A 17,465-nucleotide genomic window follows, 5' to 3' on the forward strand; every position below is an offset into this window, starting at 1 on the left:
CTTTACCTCTTCATCTTTCTTGCTATTAAGGAAAAATTAGTTTCCTCTGATTCAGGAAAAACCTAAGAGAGATCAGTAGAAACACAGTGTGTCCTAAAACGTAAAGGATCGGAGGCAACATTTAGGGGGGCTGCTAACAACAGAACAGTGGTGTTTGCTTTTTCTACTGGTGAGTTTACGGGGGTCGTGGGGCGTCATGCATTCACTCTACAGCTAGTGTCTGACTAATGAACAACAAACAACTCACAAACTACAACAGTTTTTTTTTTCTGAAAATAGACTATGTTTTTACCTCAAAATGTTGTACAGGCTTGTGCCTAGGCAACAATGAGCAGTTACGTCTTCAGAGTGCAGCACACACAGGCCAACAGTGTGTACCAAGTCTTATCTGTAACCCCAACCGCATTCACTTGCCTGCTGCTGACTTCACTACCAGACATCGATGTCCTCTTCACCTTCACCTTCACCTTTTCAGACAACGCAGCAGGATTAGCGTGGAACCAAATAACCAAAGGGCTGACGGGAAGGTCTGCTGCTTTGCAGTACAGTCAAGCTTCTTGATATCGTTAAGGGGGCTGGGTGGTAGCCTCCTCACTTAAGAGGCTGGCATTTCTCTTAGGAAGTCTGGTGTGAATGCACTGTGCCTTTACCAACTTGGAAGAGTGCACACCAGGAGCAGTCAGCAGCCGAGGATGTGTGACAAAGTGAGTGCTGTTGAGCAAACAGTATGCAACAGTTGAGATGCTCCTTTTATATCTACTATGATTAAGCAATCCCAACAACAAAATCATTTAACAAATGGTTGGAATACATTAGAGGGTAACAGAAGAGTATGGTACATATTACAGGGAAACAGAATTGTAATCCTGAAGAAGTATGTATAAAGAATTAGTGTCTCTTTCCTCACCTACAAAGTTGAATAATAAATCTTGGTCAAAATAATTTTCTGACAGTAAGACGATGGGTATTTAAAGTATAAAAAGTTGAAAAATCAAAGTTAGAAGATAAGCAAGGTGGGTTCACGTAAGTACTGCTTGACAGAAGAAATCTTACTTGTAATTCCTCTTAAAAACCATAAACGTTTAAGATGTTTTAAAGATTCAAAAAGCTTCTAAAATAAAAAGAACTAGAACATCTTCAGTTTAACAGACTTACAAGAGAAGAGGGAAAGTTGTATTTAGATACTGCATTTTAAAAACCCAGGGCACACAACACTAACAAACAGACTTTCTATTCAGGGCATAACTTAAATATTTCAGTCTACATGACTAATAAAGAGTTTTCTTTGAATCAACTGAAACATGCTGGTTGGCAAGTGGGAGCTGGCATTTGCAACAAACGATACAGTAACAACACCTGGCTTTCCCTGCTCAACCAAAATCTGTATCAATAGAGATGGCTTATCAGCAAGGAAATACAAAATATGAGAATCTTCTGAGAGCATGTCAGTTGTTAAAGTGCAATAGTGAAATAACCCATCCTACAGAAATAAAGCTAGTTAATTGTCAGACTAATACAAACTAAGAACACATTCATGCTCGAATTTCTTCTGAAATCATAAATCCAATCCTGTTCATACAATTCAAAAGGTGTTACAGTCTCAAAACTTTAATTTGCCTAACAAAGTGAATGCAGCCTGTCATACGAGTAGAAGAGGGATTGATAAAACAGCTGACAACCTCAAAAGAGACTAGAAATCACGACTTTAAACCATCAAAAACAAACTTGCTATTTCAAAGCATATAAAAAGGCTATTAATGTATTTTAATCCTAAATATTGCACATTAACAATGACCTAAAATACCTTACTCGAAAGGAATTTTGCACTAAATATATGAATAACATGCCAAACGGACTTTCAGATGCTGCACGTTGAGCCACACCAGTTCTTGCTCCTGTTGGTCATTAATTCCAACGGGCTTTCTGCCTGGAACCTTTCGCTTGTTTAAGTGCGCATTTCCCAGTTCATTACATGATATCCCTCTTGTTCCAAAAATAATAAAAAGTGCCTGGGGCATTACAGACAACGTATTTCAGAGATAATGAGACTTCAATGACATTTTACTTAAGAAAAATTCAGTTATAGAGAAATAATTCTGCAGATATAAAATGTAAACAGTTACCATACAACTTGTCAGGAGCAGCACCATTCTTGCACTGTTCAACACCCACATTGTGTGTTTTACTGAAAATCAGGTATAAAAAAAGAAAAAGGAAAGACTCAGACTAAGTAACCACCACTTATGCCTGCTCTGCTCAATGTGAAGAAACAGTCCTTAAAAAACGATATCCTATATATGGCTGTGTGCTACTATTTTTAGATGAACGGTATATTGCTCATTTTATACATCACCTACAGAAATCTAAGTAGGCTTTGGAACCTCCCGACAGCTAGTATAAATATGATTATGCCACAGGTAGACTCAAATGGCCAGAAACACCTTGAGAACTGGTGCTCAACTGACTGATACTCTAACAGGAAACTGGACAGGTCCAAGGGCCCGAGGCTGCAGGAAAGGGAAAGACCAGACTCCAGATCACTGCTGGGACCTACAGCCTGCGTAGATTCACTCAGTGTACACAAAGACAGGCTCATGGCTAGTAAAGGTGAACCATCTGTTTATTTGCATTGAAATGTATTATTCATGAAGTATCCTCTTGATTTTACGTGACCATAAGCTTTGAGCATGCCACAGATTTGCAGAAAAACCATACTCTCTTACTTTACTTTTGGTGGGTGGGATAGGGGGATAGGAGGGTGGTGGTAGACGCCCAGCATCTTCATTGACATGCTCTGAGTTATTCTGCCATTTAGATGATGGGGCTTTTGCTAAAATTCGTGTAGGATTACCTACCAATTGTAACTAAATCAGAATTGGCAAGTAGAAAATATTGGAGGTTTTTTTTTTTTTTAAAAACACGTTCATCATTTACAGTAGTTATTCCTGAATATAACTGGCTACAGGTTATTTTCCCTCATTCCTCTGGGGTTATTTCATTGATAAGCACATAACCCTGAAGGATAGCATCATGAACAAAACATTTGAAATAAATTCTAATTAAAAAAACTATAAAAATCTTAAATAATTCATGATATAGGCAAGTCACCACATAATAGTTGCTTTGATAAACAAAATCTTACAAGTTCAGTAAAAAAAAATCAGCAGCATAAGATAAAGCAAATATGCAAAAATTTAAAACCATGATAAAATAATTAGGTTTACATTATACAGTTAATTACAGCAAAAATACAATACAATTTTGTTGCTGTTTTAAAACACAACTTAAGTTTTAAATTACATCACTTGAAATTAAAAAAAAATAAACTACTTTACTACAAAATGAATTCTACAGTTTTGAAAAATCACTCAAAAATAAGACCACTGAATTGTTTTCAAAGTAGTTCTATCAATGACTAAACGACTCCCCAACCCTCCCACCCCCCCAAGGCCCAAGTAGTCATCTACAGCAGCCCAGAGGTCCAGCTGATGCTTCTAGACTGCTGTCTGTATCCGAGGCCAAAGTCGGATCTGTTGACATTGAAGACACATCATTGACAGACGATGATGACGATGGATGTTGAGAGCCATTGATCACTGCTGCACCTGTGCTATGAGAAACAAGACAGCAAATCAGTTGCAGACAGAGTTGCAGACCGAGCTACTTGTATTGTACTGACTATCTCTAGTGGTCAGTAACGTCTCTTTGGGCTTTAAAAGGCTCACTAAAAATAACTGCAAGTGATACTCAACCCAACACTAACACTTTTCACTGCAAACTATGAGGTGAGAATTCTGAAAATGTCTGGAAACCTGAAGCCCTGTCCTTTCTACTAATTTGCTTTTCATTTTCAATTCAAGACAAAAATTGTTAAGTACAAGCCATATTTAGAAATGATTCTATGGTAAGATTCATGAATTGGCTTTAGGTTGTGTATGAATAATACTGATAATACATACAAAACTGCCTGTATTGCATTTTGTTGGAGAGAGGATCTCAATGGGATGTATGACTCAAAAAGTTAAAAACTGCTGCCCTAATAAAGAAATGCTTTATGACATCTTCTTACTGTGAAGTCCAAACAATCCTTCTGGTACATCCTGTTTTAAAGCAAAAACCAAGACAAAGAGCAAAATTAGCTTAATTCAAAGGATCCTTAGTTCAACTGCCCCATTTTACATGAGGTTACATGACTTGCCAGAGTCACACAAGTGCCCTAGTTAGGTAAAGTCAGGTCTTGCTGTTTCTCTTCTAATACTTGATAAATGCAAATATGAGTTTATTAAACAGATAAAGTTGGGGAAGACCTTTACCAAAAGCATACCCTAACAAGAATTTCCTGGATTTTAAAAAGTAATAGGAATACTTAACATAGAAAAATCCTCTCAAGGGGGTTCGGTCAGGAAGGAGAGGGAATGACATGGGGTAGGAGATGGGGAATATGTTAAAGGTGACTCATGCCCTAGATGAGTGCTTTTGAACTAAATGATCGTTAAATAAAAGTCACTGCAAATCTGAGTATATTAAATAATGCAAGTTATATAAAAGTCCTTAAGAACACATTTATGGAATAAAGAGAAATGGTTTTCAAACTGAGCAATAAGAATTTCTTAGGGGTGAGTTTCAGGGACCCAATGATGTTAAAACAAAACAGGCTGAAAAACCACTGCTCTAGAACTCAGCATGTCAGTGCTGGGGTGGAGGCTGGGAAACAGAAAGGAATGGAACCACAAGGGAAAGAGCAGGCGATGGGAGGTGAAATGGGAAAGGAAAGCAGACCAGGCACTTTAGGCCAGACAGAAGAGAGAAAACGGAGAAATGTGATAACCTTCTAGACACAAGGAAGGTCCATTAGGTTCCCAGTCGGAGTGAAACAGAGACATTACTTGTTTGGAAGTCCAACCCATACAATACTGTGCACATAGAAAAGGATGCACCTTTTCTAACTGAAGCGTACAGAATACATACCATGGCTAGCTTCAAAGACTTATACTGAAACGTTCAAATCATAAAAGAATTTTATCATATATAATTTTTCATGCCTCTGTTTTTTTAGTCCAAATTTCATTTTAACCAAATTTCTTAATCTGAGAAAAATTAACTTTTAAATGCATCATAATTAAACAGTTATTTTAATCTGAAAATCAAATACCTAAGGGAAAAAAAAAACCACTTGTTTCTTTCTAACCTTTAAAACAATACAGTAAATTCTCAAAATCTGAATGGCAATAATATGGAAAAATCTTTAATTTCAGGTATCTGGGTCATTTCCCTCTCGGTGAGTCTCTACACACTCAAAAAAGTCATGCAAACTCATTTTAATATTAGCCAAACCAAAATAAAAATAAGATGCAATCCAGGTGAAAAAATAATATATTTGAAAATCAAGTCAAAATGGCACTGTGATTATCTGATATTTTGATTCATTAAATACTGTTTCCTTCTGTTTTTGCATATAATTAAGAACTAAATATTTTTATAACAGATTAATTTACTAACACTCTTCTTTGCAAGCTACAACTGAGAATCCAGAAATGTCTAGAAATTTGCAGTCCGGTCTTTTTCCACTGACTTATTTTATAACCATAGTCAAGTAATGTCTAGGATTCAAATTTTTCACCTATACATTAAGAACAAATACAACTGCTCTATCATGAGATTAAGTTTACTCAAACACATGGTACTTTGGATGTGCCATCCACTAGAACAGTATGCTAAAGTGTAAAACTCTCCCTGATAATGGACTTTTTCAAGTTCTATTCGAGTCTCCATCATGAATAATTCACTTATATGACTACTGTATATCAATACAAAGCTAATTAACTAACTCAGCTATAAAGCATTTATAATGTAGCTTTTTAAAAAAGCAACTGCAGGTAAAAGATGTCAAAACTAATTTATATTTTCAATAGATCTATATTATAATTTGGAAGATTGCATTCCTGATTAAGAATTTAAAAAACAAAGAATTAAAAGAACTCAAAATACAACCAAAAATGTTACAGGAAGCTACAAAAATTAGTTAAACAAATATATGTTTATAGTACAATAAAATGGGCACCTAAAACTATAGTTATAAATCTTACTTATAAACAAGATGTTAGATACGACATCCAATTTTTTCCTTAGAATGCAGAAGAGTTTAAGAAGGATGATTCAAATGGCACAGTTTTACTCAAATTCAAGATCTATCTGTTGAAACATTACTCAGCCTTCAAAGTTCAGCTCAAATTTAATCTCTTCCATAAAACTGTACTAATCTCTGTAGCCAGAAGTCTCTGCTGGCAGCCAGAGACCATAGGGGATCTGGAAAATCCATGTCCTCTAAACTTACTGATAAACATGGCTTCAAGTATTACCTTTTCTACATAAAAAGATCTGTAGTCTTATATCATTTAATTTTTCTAAACTTTAGTTTCCTCATCTGTAAAATGTTCATAAACAATCCTTCCTTGGGGTTTTGGAGAGCCAAACCAAACAAAGTACATAAGCCACCAGTGTCTGTCATGTAGTGTGGTACTTAATATGTACCTGTTACCTGTCATTTAACTTTTCCTTTCAATTCTTTATGCTTTACAAGTACTAAAATTAAATATAAGATGAGCTTATGATAAAAGAAAATGTTTACACCCTACAAACCAGCGTTCTTCTTAGAGACAGAATACTTTCTGACAGGAGTTTTATCGTTACTGCCTTAGTTAAATCAAAAATACCAAAAGGAGAAAAGGGTTAACTAGGCATCATGTACAAGATTTTGCACTGAAGCTCTAGTTTATTTATCCAAAGTAAAGACTGTTAAAATAATAGAAAGGTAAATATAATGAATTATAAGAAATTTTTTCTTTAAAGACAGTGCCAACAACAAAAAAAGGTTTTAAATTTCTGTTCTTTAATGGAAAGTCAGTAGCACAGGAAAAGATGTGCATTTTATGAAGTCAGTTACTGACATAATAGTACAATGCCCTGGTACAACTGTGTGCCAGTGCTTTCAAATTTAACCACCCAAATTGTACCCCATATACTTACTACACTTTGAATAATGATGGTAGTAAATATGGAAAGAACTGAAGGTTTCGCGCCACTGAAGATTACAAAACAAGAAGTAAACTGTAATCTTAACCAAGCTTATATTGTAACCAACCTAAAGGAGAGGGCTGCCCCCGTATAACGCCATTCTTGGTTCTCTCCTCCAAGTCCATAACTTCTTTGTATATCAATTCTGAAAAAGAGGTGAACAAAAACAAAGTTCTCAAAGTCTGAGAGCCAATCTCACAAGATACATATGTTTCAAATAAGAAATTTTTACACACATTAAGTACTATGAATAGTGTCCTTATGATGGTCCAGAAGTGTCAGCCTCCCTGACATTCAAAGGTGTTAATAACAAGTCCTTGATCCTCATCCATGAATTATATTGAAAGAAAAAAATCTCTGCTATAATACTCTGAAAGGTGGATTAAAGATAGAGCTGGGGTTAGAAGCTTTATCTTTCTTACTCTACCAGCACTTTGTACTATAACCGTATCACACATAAATCATTCTGTACTAAAAATGCTCATTTAATTCTCTCAGTGAGGGCTTGAATCAAATTTGTCTTATGAACTTCTATTTCCTGAGCCCTGGCATTACCTGATACACCGGAGGTACTTACCCACAGATACTGTTCAACAATTTAGATGCAAGAGTATGTGGAAGCTTCTTTAATCAGAACAGAATACAAATAAATTTTCATTAAAGGAAAAGCATCAGGCAGCTGTAGTTTAACTCCTTCAGAGTTGAAACACGGCATGCTATCACTGCCAAGACTTCTCCGTGGGAATCTTGTTCCTTAACTGGGCTTCTGGCCAGTGCGCAGACTGCCGGGAGGACTGGTCCAGCTGCCGAGAGATGCCGGACTGCCCTACCGGTGGATGTGCCTTTGGCCCTGTATTCGTCTACATGATCCTGACATCAAGTGTGACGTGCCTTGTGAGCCTGCAAGTCCACTTAGGAAGAACCTTCTGGTGGATGCTAACATTGCCATTATTCACTGTCTTCTCTGGGTCACGAAATCCTTTGAGAATTGCGTAAAAGCAATAAACCCTCTTCTGAGGAAAACGTACAAGCAAAAATGTTGCACAGAATTTCAAGGAGTCTGTAATTCCTTACATTTTTGACAAATTATTTCTGATCACAGGGTATGGCAACATTTATGCTGATAATAAGGTAAAACAAGTGGATACGCTGGAATGAACAGGAACTACAAATACCTAAGTTTGCTTACCGCGGTAACCTACTTGGGCTTAGAAGGGGAAAAACAGGACGTCATGACAGAGGAAAGAATGGGAGATGCTTTTCTTCAAAGAAACAAAAAGGAATGATAAGCATTTTAGATAGGAGGTTTAAAAAAAAGAAAACACCACCTGTTTGTGAAAAGGGATTAAGGCAGGAGAACCAAAGCTAATTAGGAGTACTACCTAGGTAAAGCAATCTGTAATCAATGGCTTTGGCAATGAATTTTTCTTTCTGAAATGATGCTAAAATTCTTAAGCAGATCTTAAAAAAGATAGCTTGTAAGTACATACTAAACTGCGTTTGGGGCTGGGGAAAAAGATACAGAATAAAGATAAACATGTTTAGGATAATCAAAAATCCCAGCTACATCCTTCTACAAATGAAAGTACTGTGTTTCACCGATTTTAAATATGCACTTTTTTCATGATTTAAAATCTCTGAAATTGGGTTGCATCTTATAATCAATGGTGCAGTACAGCTGGCATTGTTTTCTCTTTCTCAGTGGCACGTTATGGTGTTTTACAACTGGTGACCTATTAAGATGCCATGAAATACCGTAAATATTTATTGTAGATGTAATGATATATAAAAACATCTTTTTAGATATTTTAATACATACTCTGACCCATAGTCACTATACTCTTATAAATTATATATCTTACATATACAGATGCACTAGGTTCTACTCAATTCTATCACTCTGGTGGGCTCTATAGAGTCTAACTATATGTCTCCCAAAGTCAACTTACTAGTCTCTGGTTTTTTCTAAGAAGAAAGAATCAAATTCATTCCTCTCCGGTGAATTGATAGATGGATTACCTGCTCTGGTTTATACCTCCCCAGTCCCTTTTCCCTTCCAAATAGTTAAGGTCTTAGCTCTTGTCTTCTGTCTACCTGATTTTCAGATCAGGTGAAAAAGGGGATCAAGTGACTTGCCCAAAGTCATGAGCTTCAAGAGTGGTCAACACTTTAAAGACAACAATATAAATGGAGGTAAACAGGATCTAAAAGTTACGTGGCCCAAATGTCCCAGAAAATCTTGTAAAGAAATATTTTAACATTTCCATGACTAACAAAGCATTATTAATGTTCAACCAAAGTAAAAAAAATACAATAAAACTATTATATTAGATATGCAACGATTAAAAATTAACTCACCCTGTTGGTGAGGGTACGGGTAAAACAGACACTCCTACACAACGCTGATGGAAGTGAAAAGGGGTACAATTCCTTTGGAGAGGAAACACTGCAGTTGTTTGTAACAGTAGACTAGACACAACTTAAAAGGCTCTTCAGGAGGTTGCTGGATACAGGACAACCTTGTGACACTGCCACACAGTAGATCACTAACCTGGCACTAAACGAAATGAGCCAGGAAGAAGAGAGGATAATCTCTAAAATGTATGATTATATCAACATAGCAAGTGTGCACTGTATGCAACCACTGGTGATTAAAACAAGGTGGGAGAGAGAAAGCTGAGACATCAAACACACGTTTGTGTATCTGTAGACTGTGGAAAAAAGTAAGTTCTAGAAAGCACTCAAGTGTCTGTATCTGGGGTGGGGAACATAAGACATTAGGATTAAGTCTGCGAGGGAAGGAGACTAACTTTCTAATTTCGTAAAAATATTAATAACTATGTTATCAAATATCAGTTACGAATAATAGAAAATGTCTTTCATTTCCCTAACATGATGAATAATCAATACAGAAAGCCAGAAGCTCTTCCAGCTTCATTCTTAAAGAATGTGGTGAATGTTACCTTTCCACTCTTCTATCGTGTGTTCCCTTTCATCTAACTGCTTGTCAGGTATCTTTGGTGGTGGCTGAAAAACACAAGGCAATAATAATTGAGCCAGTTTATTGGGAATATGGAAATTCTTCATAATTATTTGAAATATTAGTCAGACAGAAGGCCTGGAAAAATATATCATTAGACCAAGATTAATCAACAATCAGCAATGTTCTTGTGTAGAGAGGCTAGTTTTGGAAGACTCCATGACAGGAAAAAAGATGTTTAACCCTCTTTTTCTTTTCTTCTTGTTTTTGAAAATTGTCACATTTTACTTATATCATAGAATTGTGCAAGGCTTTGGAAACAATAATTTGTTTCACAACTAAATTAAGATGTTTCCCCAAAGAGCTCCTCAACATGCTAACTCATCATATCAGGTATCGAGGCAAAAAGGCAAGAAACTGGGAGGGAACCTTATTTTGTGTAAGAAGTGATTGGGTATGTTCGTTCTCTTAAGGAACTTTTCATGCAAAAATAGGAAAACACCATGATTATTTATTTATATTTTTATTTAAAAATTTAAAAATCCTCTAAACCTAACTTCAATTCTAACTGTAAGAGTGTAATATATTCTTCAAACATTAAGAAGAGAACTTACGGCCTCTGCTTCAGAAGGATCATACCAGACATTGATATACGGGTGCTGGAGAGCTTCATCTACGGAGATCCTTTTAGATGCATCAATTACCAGCATTTTGGATAACAAATCCCTTGCCTGACTGGCTGCAAAAATAATGACATTAATGTACACATATCTCATAAAAGCTTTAAAATTATCAATACATTTCAGAAACTTGAAATTATCATTTATTAAAAATGTTTTTAAAGGATAGAATTTACTATAAAATTATGCACATGTTTAGAAAATATAAAATTACCAAAAAAATTAACTGAAAATAAACTAAAACTTCACATTGTTCCACTACCCAGTGATAATGTTGTGTCCCATAAGAATATGAACACAACCCCACGTGACCCCCTCATACACCGAACTACCCACAAAGGGATTAAAGATACATATTTATCAAAAGTACCTTTAAGTTTGTTGTGTTCTGAGTCAGCTGGGAAAAGTACATCAGGGAAGAGTTTCTCAAAGCTATAGCCAGCATATTTAGGTCTGTTCTCGACGTAAGTCCTTACTGTTGGCTGTAGTTTCTTCATGAATTCAGGACATGGCGTTCCAAGCTGTTCAATAACTTTATTCCACTGATCAATATCTAATATCAAGTAGCTAAGAAAAATACTGTGTATCTAATGTCCAACATATTAGTCACATCCATATTAAAATAACAAGAAAATGGCAATTAAAAAATCCTAAGAAAGAATGTGGCAGTTATAAATCTTATAGCCACCTTGCAAAAGGCAATGACTGTAGGTGGACAAAAAGATCAATAAACAAGCTCTGTTAACCTTATTTATTACGTGTATGTGTATGTCTACTAATACTGATTTTTATCATAAAAATGGAAGCTTAAAATCACAAATTCTAAATACAAATGGTAAGTGGCTCAAAGAAAAATGATAATTAGTACCCACAGGAACTCTAAATGTAAACTGTACACAGTTCTAGAATACAAAATTTGCTTTTTCTTCCAGCTTATCAGAAAATATGAATGCATTTCCAAGAAGATAAGAAATATTTCTTATCATCTGTACTGCTTTTTTGAGTTTTCTACACTAACAGAAAAAAACTAGTAGCAATAAAAATGATGGCTCTGATAAAAGTGGCATTTTCTTTTGCCATTCTGTTTTGCTTATGTTAATAAAAATTTTTTAAAGCTCTGAAATTTAAGAACATAACTCTTTTATTTTGGTAAGTTGTAAGGTCAGAATCCCTGGTCTCTTTCCCCCTAGTCTTTACACTTCAAGTCCTCCCTATGGACTAAGACCTAAAACTTTATTGTAATTCAGTGAATATGGCTTTTCCCATTCTTCTTCCTAAAACGATTTCAAGTGTCACTAGCTGATAAACACATAACACATCACTGTTAATGTAAATATTAAAAGTAGTCAGCTGAACAAAAGTCATGAACCTGAATCTACTCATCACCGTATAGAACTATTACTGCTGAAATTCTTTGGCAAACAGATCAGTATGTTATGCTGAGTAATGAGACAACAACCAAAAGACATAAAACACACAGAACATCAACAAAAAAAGGAGGTGGGGGGTACAAAACAAAAGGATGACCAGAAGCAACAGACAATTCCAAAATTCATATTAAGTCATAAATACTTTTAGACTTACTCAAGCGTATAATTACTGGGAAATTTTAATGCAAGCCATGATTTTTGATTTAGGTGAAATAAATCAATTCAAAGCCAGCAAGTGATTGTGGATAATTAACTTGAGCAGTTTTCAGAATTAACATATGAGACAACCAATGAATGAGGGAAAGGAAAGTCTATGTCAAATAACAGGTGGTATTTTGAAAGAGTAATTTAACAATACTTTCTTATCAGGGAGAGACAAAATACATTATACCTGACCAAGCTGAAGTGCTGTCATACATTTTGACCTTTAGAAACTACACTTTAGGCCAAAGATAAGGATACGATCTGTACCTGGGAACAAAACACCACCTTTGATCATTTCTCCCATGATGCACCCAACTGACCAAATGTCAACTGAAAACAAAATGCAATGACATTAACGTAAAGATTTTGGTTAAAATAAAAAAAAATATAAACATTAAAAAAAAATCACGCACACCATGTATACTTCAAAATTATAGAAAGCCGTATAAAATAAAAATGAGTGACAGTGAATGTGCTCTAACTACCAGCAGAGACTGTATGTCCTACTGCCAGATGCAGCCTACAAATATTTCAGCTTCATCTCTCAACAATTTTTGAACTATAACAGCCACAAACTTTACATCTGTTTAAAAAACCCCACCTGTATGAATGTGCACTCTATTCATTTTCATTAGAGAACATACTGGGAGTTCACCTGACTAATTAAACTGCTGCAGCAGCACAAGGATACAGTCCCTTCCTGGAAAGAGGATTTTGTGGCAAACCATTTCTCCCATAATGCACCCCACAGACCATAAATCCACTATATGTTTGCAGCACAAAAGAAGGAAAAGCAAAGCAAAAGGTTGTTAAAATCAAAGAAGCATAATATGACTGCATTATATAAAAACGGCAAAACATCACAAAAAGAAAAGTGATCTTAATTTTAGCTAATGGAATAATTTAAAACACAAAGTATTTTTCAAAAGGCTTTGATTCACAAAAGCAAATGTGAAGTGTGGCCTTTTAACTACATATTTAATTTTAAAGTGAGAGCTATGCACAGAAATCCCATAATTAAAAAAAACCCTATATATCTTGTCCCTGAGAATTAGTTTACAAAATATAAGAAAGAACCAAACACAAGTCTTGTAAATTAGGCTGAAAATGCATATGAAGTAGCAAAATTTTAAAAATAAAATCTTGATACTATTTTGAAGTTCAACTGTGCATTATACTCTCTCTTTAAGTCAAATGAAAGAGAAAAGCATGAGCAGAAATAATCGAGTATATTAAAAGGTTTAACAGAAAGAATGTTTCTCTGAATGACTATAGTTAAAAAGTTAAAACTCTTCAGAAATTTTCAAGTTGGATTTCATAAATCTGCATGGAGAAGTGCTAAGTTTATTCTGAATTGAAAGTTATTTGTCTTCTTGGCAACACTATGCTGCATTTACTCTACTGTCCCCAAAGGAAAGCATGCAGAGAATGAACAAATAATCAATTAAGGAAACTTAGTAAAAAATGTATTTCATATGTTTTCGCCTAAAGTTTTTTAAACCCATAAACCCAAACTATTTTGACTTAAGAAGTTAGTTTTGGCTGAATACAGTATGAAAGTTCCCACAGATTTATTATCTACAGTCTCCTGGTGGATTTATTGCCCCTTGTCAACTTTAAATGAGAGCTCTAATCAATGCTGAAAAGAATCTGCTAGACACAGAAATGGGCAGTTTGAGGACCTCCACCTGTTTCACTAAAACTAACAAATACTCTGACATTTTGTATCTTTCGGTTTCAAAATCGGATAAAAAGTAGATGCCTGTAATTTAATATAAGAAGGGGAAAAGGAGCAATGTGAAAGGAAAGCTTCAGAAAACTGCATTTGTTTTTGAAGTCTGAAGGCTCCAATTCTTGAATAGCAAAATGTTAGGAAGGATGTTAGAGATATACCCTTTACCCATGCTGCAGAACTCAGGCACTTAAAAGTCTGTACTTTCTAGTACACTCATAAGGAGACAGCTAGTTCATTACAGAATTTTAGGAGTTAAGTTTGGGACAAATTTTGGAAATCCTATGGAACTAAGGTTTCTCTAAAATTTCACATTAAAATACATTAGAATCTTTTTACATTTACAGCATGATTCAACTTTCAAGGATAAAATTTTAGAGGAAAAATTAGTATTCATAAACTAGTTCAGAGAAAAACCTTTTCCAGGGTTTTCATTTTTGGCAAAAATCTATGACAATAATTTTTCCCTATGGATTTTATAGAGAATAGCAAGATTTAGTTAAATATTCAGAACACAACTTATGCAGGTAATCTTAAGAAAAACATTTTAAAACAGATTTCAAAAGCTGCAAGCATGAGAGAAGATACTGTATGGGTCAGTAAAGCCTTTCCTCAGAAAACAATAAGCCTGATTTATACGTAAAACTAGCTTTACAGGGCCTAACTGCTTAGTCTATTGGGCAGTTTAAATATATTCTGTTATCTTACACTTTCCAAAAAACATTGGGGTAGCTTGCAATAAAAGCCATATAAAACAACGTTGTTAGAACAGGTGGGGGTGGGTGGGAAGTGTCCCCAAAAGGAGGAAGGTCTTATGTTTAACCCTGCTGGCTAATACAGTTACGTAATTAAGCATTACATTTGACTCAGTTTCCTGCGGGCAAAAAAAGGCAATAAAGTGATCTATATAATTCTTATCTAAGAAAGGAAAGTATGTCAATTTTTATGTCAATTTTTTATATGATAGTTTTTCTTGGTGCTAATTTCTGGTAGGAGGCTCCCAAGATCCCAATTATAGGACCGAGTGACACATTACACATTATCTGTGACAATCAATGGTTTTACAGCAAATGCAGAAGTAATCTTCATGCTGGTCACTGGAAGTACCAATTCTCAAAAAAAAAAAAAGTCTAATACTAAACCTAACTTGCTGGATTCTATACGGTATAAACAACTTTAGGAAAAGAGTAAGAAACAGAACAGTCTATTTCAGAACAAAAGAATTATAGTAAATGTTTAAAGTGTTTGTTTTTAATTAGCTCAGAAAAAGAAATTAAGCTATAGTCCTGAGTTCAATGTTATCTTTTATAAAAAAGAACCCGGAAGACTGACTTGATACAGTTTCCTGATTTGAAGTGAACTGCTGTTTTGGACTCCTTCCTAGCAAAAATGTCTAGGTCCTATTTCAGGAAATGTTTCAGATTAAATTACCATATTAAAAAAGTTATGGTTTAAGTCAATAAAATCCTGTATAAACTTATTCATCCCCTAAATGACTGAGATTCAACAAAATTTCTTAAGTATAAATATATGTATGTATATGTATACAATTTTTTAAAATTCATGAACTACATGCCTAATAACTTCCTTCAACCTTGATTCTAGTGCTGATATATATAATTGACTATATTCACACATATTTATGCCACTTCTTTAAGGCTGGACATAAGGGCTTTGATGAAACAGTGAAAGTGACCCTCCGAAAGGTCTCTTTACATCAGTTATCCATCAGCTTTGCAGAATGGCCTTGTTGTAACTCTTATTAAAGTTTGCACTAAGCGCTACTGCTATTAACTTTTGTGTCACGGGGTTGGAAATGTGTGCAAATATCACTAACGCAAACTAAGATTACTGAAGGTAAACTAACGGTCCACTATATACTTCCTTGAGCCCATGTTAGAATGCTCATTTTCAAGTTACAGGCAAGCAAATGGCATATGTTCTGTTACAGGGGCCACGGCAACAAATTCTTTACCCAATGGTAGTGTTGATGGTTATGTATTTGTGTTTAAATAAACAGGGGCCCCCAAGTTTTTTCAAACATTTATGACAGAATTTGTAGTTACTTGTAGTTGTAGTTGATAAATGTTTCTAACAGCGATACACATTTAAAACTATGCACTTCATTTTAAGTATTTACATAAGAAACCTGAAAAACAGAAGCAAATAAACCAGAACATTATTCAAGGAAATAGCGTTTGCTGACCGTTTTCTTTGTAGCCCATCCCTAGGATGACCTCAGGTGCTCTGTAGTAGCGAGTCACTACGTAAGGTGTCATCATAAAACTAGTTCCTGCAGTCCTGGCCAGTCCAAAGTCAAGAATCTTCAAAGTGCAGTCTGATTTTACTACTATATTACTGGGCTTTAAGTCCTTCAAAAATAAAAATAAAAAAATTACTGCTATGATATAAACAAATACTTTGCAGTCCACAAGTTATAAGATCACTTGTGAAACAATTCACGTTAATTGTTCATTTTTCTCACTGTACTTGTTATCACTGCACAGATTCATTATAACAGGCAAATTTGAGAAATGAGCTTGATGGCATTTTAAATTTATGAATACATACAGTTCTTAGAGAAGTTAGTAATGTTTTATTTGCTAGAAATTATGATTAGCTAGAAATTAAGTAGAGTAAAAGTGATTAGGAAAGACATCTCAAAGCTCACATAAGAACTACTATGGTAAAAGAAAGAATCTTAAGTTAGTGTTTATATTCGTTTGTATACTAAATTACCAACTTTTAAAAAATCTCATTTTAAAGTCACAATAAGCTTTATACAGATACTATACATCAACAATGGGCCATTCTGTCAACCAAAGCAAATGTCATTTGATCTTTCAAATCAGTAGATGTTCAACTCTAAAGGACTGAAATAGTCATTATCAGTCTTTCTATCACTGATTTGCCACCCAAAGTCATACAAATTAGTTCATAAAATTTTTGACTGACCTTAGAGTTAGGACACCATTGTCTTGGTGCCACTAATCCATAAAATTACTTGCTATTGATACTACAATGTCTTTGTGAAGAACTTCCCACCTGATTCCAATACACTGAATTAATTAATTAAGGAATTCTGTGCTATGATCATTAAAAGGCAGCAGCATAAACACTCATGGCTTCAAGTTCAACCTATCTTGCCTGTTAGCTCCCATAAATCCTATTATGAACTAAGAGACCAAAGAAAGCAAGCGTACACCCACATACATTGAATACCAGTGACTAATACAATAGAAAAGAAAGCAGACCTGAAAGATAATGGTTACTTTTGTAATGTCTATAATCCAGAAAGGCAGGTATGTTGTCTGTAACATATTCTGATAGGCAATCATGGATGGGTTTAGAAGATGTGTCCTCTA

The 17,465-nt window shown here is 34.9% G+C and overlaps 1 protein-coding gene across 5 annotated transcripts in view; it reads right to left on the reverse strand.

Moving 5' to 3' along the window:
- Positions 1-214: 214 nt before the first annotated feature.
- Positions 215-17,465, reverse strand: part of MAPK8 (mitogen-activated protein kinase 8) — a 90,302-nt gene continuing 73,051 nt past the window's right edge. For 2 of the 5 annotated variants that reach the window (XM_072971161.1, XM_006216096.4), the window contains exons 6-12: positions 16,307-16,472; positions 12,627-12,698; positions 11,105-11,287; positions 10,669-10,793; positions 10,038-10,101; positions 7,142-7,219; positions 215-3,605 (exon numbers count right to left, since the gene is read on the reverse strand). In XM_072971161.1, coding sequence (XP_072827262.1) covers positions 3,460-3,605; positions 7,142-7,219; positions 10,038-10,101; positions 10,669-10,793; positions 11,105-11,287; positions 12,627-12,698; positions 16,307-16,472 — 834 coding nt within the window. In that variant the 3' untranslated portion in view covers positions 215-3,459. Of the gene's footprint in view, positions 3,611-7,141; positions 7,220-10,037; positions 10,102-10,668; positions 10,794-11,104; positions 11,288-12,626; positions 12,699-13,059; positions 13,132-16,306; positions 16,473-17,465 lie in introns of all 5 variants that reach the window. The other 3 variants (XM_072971163.1, XM_072971162.1, XM_072971164.1) reach the window with 3 other exon arrangements.

The sequence above is a fragment of the Vicugna pacos genome, chromosome 11, assembly GCF_048564905.1.
Source record: "Vicugna pacos chromosome 11, VicPac4, whole genome shotgun sequence".
NCBI lineage: Eukaryota > Metazoa > Chordata > Mammalia > Artiodactyla > Camelidae > Vicugna > Vicugna pacos.